Consider the following 7,706-nt stretch of genomic DNA (forward strand, 5'->3'; position numbering starts at 1 on the left):
AGATACTGGTTTCTGTTATTAGAGGAGAACGTATTAAGATGACAGCTAAGATTAATGCTTGACTGCCCTAGGAGGTTATTTAATCTTCTCCGTATTAAGGCAGTTCTTTTCAGTTAGTCTAGAAGTCCCAAGCAAGTTTATCACCGATAACACTCATGCTCCTACCTGAGGGTAACAACAGGGAGAGGCGGCGATGAGAGCAGCTGCTTGAACTGATGTGTGCTTTGCACTTCACCATCAAAGTTCACCTCCCACATCCTTGAGCCAGGTCGAGCACAATATATTAATGGCTGCTGATTCCCACTGTTTTTTCCAACAGGGAAGAAACATGCTCCAAATTCTCCATCTCTCTCTTTGTTACCAATTTTCCAGAACTTCTCTCTAGTGGAAAAAACAATACTTGTTAAGGCAGCATTAATAAAGGTTCTAATTAATTTTATGTTGTTCTTGAAGAATAAAAATACTAAATCCTACTTGCTGAATTGGTTTTGGTACTTAAAAAAAATCTGTAATGAATACAATAAAGCTTGCATAAAGTTTACAAAAGACAGGGTCAGAAACATTTATTCTCAGATCATTAAGGTGTGTGGGGGGTTGTGTTTTTTTGTTGTTGTTGTTGTTTTTGTTTTTTTTCCTCCAGGAAAACCAGTCGGTCAACCTGGTGATGGTGCAAATGATCCCAGAAATCGTTTCCAATCACATGAAAGATAAGACAGTGATTACGAACAGTCGGCATGGATTTACAAAGGGGAAATCATGTTTATAGCCCTCTACAACAGAATGACTGGCTTGAGAGATGAGAGGAGAGCAGTGGCTACTGTGTATCTTGACTTCAGTAAGGCTTTTGACACAGCCCCTCCTAACATCTTCACAGACAAACCGAGAAAGCGTGGGCTAGATAAACAGGCATGGAGAAACACAAAGTCTTGCACTTGGGGAGGAATAACCCCAGGCTCCAGGACAGGCCAACTGGCTGAAAAGCAGCTTTGTAGAGAAGGGCCTGGGGGCGCTGGTGAACCCAGCTGACCACGAGCTGGGTCCAGTTCTGGGCTCCCCAGTACAAGAGAGACATGGACATACTGGAGCAAGTCCAGCGACAGGCCACAAAGAGGACTAAGGGATTGCAGCACCTGTCTTATAAGAAGAAGCTGAGAGAGCTGGGCTGTTCAGCCTGGAACAGACAAGGCTCAGGGTGGAACTCACCTGATGCCATGTATATAAATACCTGATGATGGAGTAAAGACGACAGAGCCAGACTACTCTCAGTGGTGACCAGTGAAAGGACAAGAGGGAATGGGCACAAATCGAAATACAGGAAATTCCATTTCAACATAAGAAAAAGCTCTGTTATTGTGAGGGTGGTGAACCACTGGAAAAGGTTGCCCAGAGAGCTTGTGGAGTCTGCATCCTTGGAGATACTCAAAACCTAACTGGACACATTCCTGCACAATCTACTTTACCCGACTCTGCTTTGAGCAGGAAAATTGGACTAGATGATCTTCCAGAGGTCACTTCAGAATCTCTGTGACTCTGTAAAGTCAAATATTTTACAAGTAAAACATAACTTGCCTCTCAGTATCACACAAATAAGTGCGTGTAAGTGAAGATATAAGCAGTCTTCCATCCAAATAATCAAGCTGAACAACCCGAGAATCTACAGTGGTTATAATCTGAACAGGAAACATCACAAAAGTAGCAGCAGCCTACAGTTAAAAAGAAAAAAAAAGAAAGAAAACATACAGGTCCTCAGTTCAAAGTAAAGACTATTCCATTAAGTTAAAATCACAATATTCAGCAAAGCCTCATGTTGCTATGAATAAACAGCATAAGACAAAGCAGCTCCTTTTTTCTCTCTCCCTTACAAAACAAGGATTCAAAGCTTAGAGGCATAAAAATCTAAATCTTCCTTTTCCCAAAACTATTATTGAAGGTTTAAGGGAAAAAAAAAAAATCACATCCCTGTAGCATCCTCCCATTTCTTTATAAAGAGCGTGGTTTTTGTAACATTAAGAAGGGTTGTTATTCTTGTTCTTGTAAGCTTTGTGCTCTTGTCAATTGTCTGCCACAGGTACTTTCAGCCAGCAAACAGTTTTATGGAGACAGACCTGAGGGATTACTTGATACAAAAAAAAAAAAAAAAAAACAACTTCCATTGGAGTTAGGTGGTTTACATAAACTCACTTTCCCTATTGCCCTGCAGCAAATTACCCAAATACTATTTATTATACAAGTGTCTCAGTTTGCATGGGTGGCAGAACAAAGTCACAGACTTCTCATTCATAAGAAACTACTGGGAACTCCACTCAAATTTTCTAGCAGACGGTCACCATTTTTGACAGCTTAAAGCTGTTTTGTTAGGAATGCGTCAATTCCCTACTTCAAACAAAGTGCATTACATGAGAGATTCAACAGTCCAATTCCTTTAACAGGCAGAAGCAGACACATATTCCATGGGCCTTGCCCTTCTTTCCTCTCCTTTTCTCTCTCTTTCCACAGTTAAATTTTTTTTGCTCTTTCTTTAAATGCAATAGTCTTCCTACTTTTAAGTCAATTTTCCTTTACAATCTTTCATGAGGGCTAGAAAGGACCTGGAGGAACACACCTACTTCCAGGTCGTGCTCCTTCTTACAGACGAAAAGGAGAAGGAAAGGACCTAGTAATGGTAAAACTTAAAGAACACTCAAGGGCTAGTATCATTAATTTGTGTGCCCTTTGCACAAAATGTAACGGATGTAAGCTTGATGTCCACCTACCATTTATTTTAACTAATCCACATCTTTCAGAATAAGAGTATCCAGACAGAGCCAAGGAAAATCAGAGTCTGGTGTTGCCCTTTCTCAGACCAACAGCTGAGCTGAGGACTAAAATGCACAGCTGAACCTGTAGCTGGAGTCCAAGAAATCCAACAGGCTCAGAAACACCAAGTCCCTGGGCTTGGATACATGTAAATTCCAAGAGGAAGAAGCTTGGCCAGTTTTTAATTCTGTCCATTTGAAAGCATTTTTATGTTGCATTACTAAAACAGCTAAAAGAGGGGGTGGGGGAAGTTCACGGGTTAGGATTTCTACTGTTGTCTCAAGAGACTGGTTCTTCATCCCATCAGTCAAAGATACCAGAACTTCATCAGCTGACAAGCTTCCTCTGTTCTACGTTACTAAAATAAACAAAAAGATTCCACACATCATCCCCTGGGAACCTCTTCATCTCAAACAAAGTATGTGACATTTTACCTTCCCTTGTTTTGACGTGTTAATCTTGATGGCTGATACTTTTCCCACATGATCTCCCACAAAAACACGAAGGGCAGCTCTATCCCAACATAGAGCTGTGACTTTTCTGCCCTTATGCTCAGAGGAAACATAAATCCGTTCTGGCTTCCCACGACGTTCCTGATTCAGCTCCCAGACTACTACAAGACCTTGGCTACAACAATTAAAAAAGAAAATACAATTTGAAAATAAGTCTTCTAATGTTTTATCATTGATAAAGATGCATTATTCCAAAGAAACAGAAAAATCTAAGCAAAGTAGTACATCTCAGAGCTGGCTGTGTTCGAGGCTGCATGCTTTCAAGAAGTGTCACATTCTTAATTCTGAAGGAGAATAAGTGTCCTTCCTTGCACTACAATGTGTCAGCAGCTTTGAAAGGCTACTCTCACATTTACCGGCACTGCCAGTGAGGATGTGGAAAAATAAGCATTTAAATGGATTTTAAACAATGTAAGTGGCATTAACTACCAATCTCACTCTGCCAAGTTAATGAAGATATTTCTGTTGGTGCTGAAAGGTCTCAGGGAGACATTTATCATAACAACTTCACATGTATTAGCTCTCCCACAGATGTTCTGTTACAGAAATAATACTTATTCTGGAACAATTATTCCAGAAAAAAAAGTTAAGCAAACTGTCTGTGCAGGGAATTATTCCACATGGGCCTCGACCAGTTAATTCCCTGCCCACCTCCAAGTTCTCAGCAGACGTCCAAGTGTGAAACTTAGAAGCTACTTAAAAATATTTATCTAGAATTTAGGTTTGCAAGTACATCACTCACCTGGTGGCAACAGCAACATAGTCTTCATCATGTAAACAACAGGCAACCCGGGAAATGGCACCTTCCTGAAAGCAAGTAAGTGCAGGTAAAAGTTGTTCTTGTACTGCCTTTACTACTACACAACTTTTATCTCTAAGATATAAATCAGATTAATGTTAACAGCTGCTACCACTTTGTTGCCATGTCGGTGTTTTTTTTCTTTGTTTGAGTTTTGTTTGCAAACACTGAGTTTACTCTAAAAAGATGCAGCCAACAACAACATGACAGCATCAAGAGAAACAACTGCAGTTCATTCTCTGATTTGGAAAACACAGAAATCAGTCTCCTGTCCTTGCACCTATGGATGTGGTTTTGCCAGAACTAAGCGAGACGCGCTCAACCTTAAAAAAACGGCTGCATTCATGTTACGGTGGGAGCAGCAGTGGCTCCCAGGAAACAGCATCTGGCTGTAGAAACAGCAATCCCTGTTCCATGACCTCTTTCAGCAAAAGCAAGCCAGCCTATCTTTTCTTTGCTTATCCAGGTAGTTCATAGTTTGGACATCCAAACATTGGTAGTTATCTACACATGAGTTGCTCTGGTTTCATATTTAAAGTTTTCTTCTAATTCTTAAATATTCAGGTGACTTGGTTGCTGCTGTTAAAAGTAAGAATTTGAAAAACAAAGGTCTGACCCTCTCAAGTAATTTCTTTCACACCTCATTAAATCTATTACACCACACACTCTGGGGATACACTCCAGTACCACAGCCTTTTTTAAATGGAGTAGTCCAAAACTTCACCTTATTTGGACAATTCGGCAAGCTGAAAATGCTTGTTGACTCTTAATAAAAATTAACTTGAAACAATGTCTCCTTCCCAGTCCCATTGTCTTTCCCTGGAAATTTTTCTATAGAATTCTTTACCCTTACCTTATGAGTGAGGAAGAGTCTTTGCTTCCAACCATCTTTCTGTATAAGGTTCAGTCCTCCTCCTGAACTGCCTAGAGCTAGCCATCTCTTCGACACAGCTATACACGTGCACTGAAGGAATAAAAATCATAATGCGCAACATGGCTGCTAGTAATTACTAATAACAGCATATTTTTCTTGCATTATTATGTTATTTTTTAAAGGCTTCATTGTTTGCCAGCTGTGTATACCACTCCTGAAACACTGGCAGCACAGTCGTCAAAGATATTCGAATAGCACTCTCTGCGACTGGAGCAAACGGTAGAAGACAGCAACTGTGTAAGGCTGCATTATTTACCCCACAGTTACATTAAGAAAACACACACAGAGAGTAATAGTATCCTTTGTCTTCACTACTACTTCTTCCCAAAGTGTTCCCCCCCATAAGCTAGCATGCACACACCCAAGAACAAGATGAATCCTGTGGGTTAATCACATAATAAACCAAATAAGGTCATTATTTTAATTAAAACAAGCAAACAAAACAAAACAAAACAAACCCCAAACACCACAAACTCACCTTCAGACGACTAGAATCCAGCCTGAGTGCAGAAAGCAATGGATCCAAACATTCAAACTCTGCCAACACATGGTTGTAAGAGTCTGGAATTACTGGCACAGAGGCCATTGATGTACAAGACTAGCACTACTCATTCATGGGTGCGTTACAGCTTCAGCTTTTAGCTGTACCTGCCAACAATATAGTAAGTTCTTGATTAGTTCACTTTTTAGTATTAACATCTGTTTTTCTGTGTTTAAAGAAACACAGAACGTCTTCCCATTCACACAGCATCAGGTTTCAGTTTGCCAAAAAGGCCCAAGGGCTGCATAATTAGACCACTGCTTTGTTTATGAGAAGTTTTTGTTGAAGTTCATTTCAAAAAACTTAACCTATCAGACACTAACCTTAGAAATATGTAAATTGTAACTGTAAGACATATTTACATCCACCTGTGAAACAAGTTTTGTCTACCTACAGAAAAAGCCTTGTTTTATGGTAAAATGCACTTCCCCCCGCAACATGCACCCTTAACTTTAAACTAATTTTCACAAGGAAAACATTTAGCATTGGCATTTTATGCCTACATCATCTTCTCCCACAAAACTAAATTTAAGGAGTATTATCCTCATCTGATACCAAATTTAGAATTACCTGCACTTGTGCATTTTTAATACAACTTCACATAAACATGTATAAACTATCCTTTCCACAGCACTTCCTTTCCAGCGTACGAAATAGGTAACACAGACTGAAAACCAAGAATTAAATAGTTATCGAAGCTGCAACCTCATATATTTTTCCTAAACAGCACACACTTTAAAAGAATCTCTTGTTGAGGAATTTTTAAAGTTTAGACTTCTATGTTGCTTACAAAAAACTTGTTACGCTTCATACTCAAGCCTTTAAATTTTTAAATAATGTTTAGTATGCAATCCCATATATTAAATGTCCCCCTCCCCAAAACAGTGAAACCTTTCATTTCCTTACAAGAAAAGGGAACGCTTACTTTCACCAGGCATTAGGAAAAGGGAAGATACGCATTTAGCCAGAGAGGCTGAAAGTTATTTCTTCAAAATTCTCAAAAAGTCTTAAAAATCTTAAATTATGGGATTTGAGAACGACTCCAGCCCAGCGATCAAGACTAGAACATCCCTGATGACTAAAAAAGGACTGTTTTGTTCTGGATTATTCAGTCCAGAAAGCCACCCTAACGCCTGTTTTACACGCTCTGTCGTAAAGAAGGTCGCAGATAACCTCAGTCAAGCAAAATCAGCCTGAGATTTTAAATCCTTCCTTGGAACTCTGCTCCCGCCGCCTGACCTACCTCTACACGCGCTGCCCGTTTGCCAGCCTCCAGCTTGAGAGAAGACCTACGGACCCGTCTGACTTTCAGACACGCTCAGTAAAGCAAAGTATCCCAAAATCTCGGAAGACCCCCCCCAACTCCTTCGGAGACAGCCCCCCGCGGAAGCAGGCGGGCAGGGGACGCTGCTGGCCCGGCCCAGCCCCGCCCCGCCCCGCAGGCCGGGCCCCCGGGGGCCGCCGAACGCAACGCCCGCACCAGCGCTCCCGGGGCGGCGGCTGCAAGAGCAGAAGCTGCCGCTGGAGGGGCCGCCGGCCGGGAAGAGGGACGGGGAAATCGCGGGGACGGCACCGGCCCCCCGCTCACCCGCGGCCCCCGCTCGCTGCCGCTCGCTGCCTCTCGCTGCCTCACGCCAACGGCCGCCGGCGCCGCCGCTGCTCCGCGGCACCGCCCCCAAACAGGGCCGCACGTGACCCGCGGGAGGGGCGGGGGCGTGCGGGCGCTCCGTGCTGCGTCACGCCGGGCGCGCCCGCGCGGGAGGAAGCTGCGTCACGCGCGCCCGCCTGCCAAGACCACGTGACGCTGACGCGCGGCGCCCCCTCCCGCCGCGGGCCGTTGCCGAGGGGAGGCCCCTCCCCCGCAGCGCGGTGGCGGCGGCGCCGCCGACCTGGGAGCGGAGCAGCCGGGCCGCCGGGGCCGATGGCGGGGGACGAGCGGGGCCCGCGTCCCGCGGGGCCGGGTGACGGCGGGGGACGGGGAGGGCCGGGCGCGGCGGGGGGAGGGGGGGGCGGCGGCGGCGCTGTTTACCGCCCCGTCACTCCCCCCTCCGCCCGCTCCTGTCATGGCGACGGGGGAGGGGCCGTCACGTGAGCGGGGAGGGGGGCGGGGGGAGCCGGCCCGCC

The 7,706-nt window shown here is 44.2% G+C and overlaps 1 protein-coding gene across 10 annotated transcripts in view; it reads right to left on the minus strand.

Moving 5' to 3' along the window:
* The window catches only part of HPS5 (HPS5 biogenesis of lysosomal organelles complex 2 subunit 2), a 21,612-nt gene extending 14,305 nt beyond the window's left edge, over positions 1 to 7,307 (minus strand). The window contains exons 1-7 of one of the 10 annotated variants that reach the window (XR_015701844.1): positions 6,826 to 7,202; positions 5,520 to 5,689; positions 4,961 to 5,071; positions 4,051 to 4,115; positions 3,231 to 3,423; positions 1,570 to 1,703; positions 166 to 381 (exon numbers count right to left, since the gene is read on the minus strand). Coding sequence is in view for 7 of the 10 variants with exons in the window: in XM_087745679.1 (XP_087601805.1) it covers positions 166 to 381; positions 1,570 to 1,703; positions 3,231 to 3,423; positions 4,051 to 4,115; positions 4,961 to 5,071; positions 5,520 to 5,627 (827 nt within the window). In the remaining 3 variants the exon portion in view is untranslated. The other 9 variants (XR_015701845.1, XR_015701843.1, XM_087745679.1 and 6 more) reach the window with 9 other exon arrangements.
* Between the last annotated feature and the right edge of the window lie 399 nt (positions 7,308 to 7,706).

This window comes from Nipponia nippon, unplaced genomic scaffold (assembly GCF_047370975.1).
Source record: "Nipponia nippon isolate SJK-2023a ecotype South Korea unplaced genomic scaffold, ASM4737097v1 scaffold_10, whole genome shotgun sequence".
NCBI lineage: Eukaryota > Metazoa > Chordata > Aves > Pelecaniformes > Threskiornithidae > Nipponia > Nipponia nippon.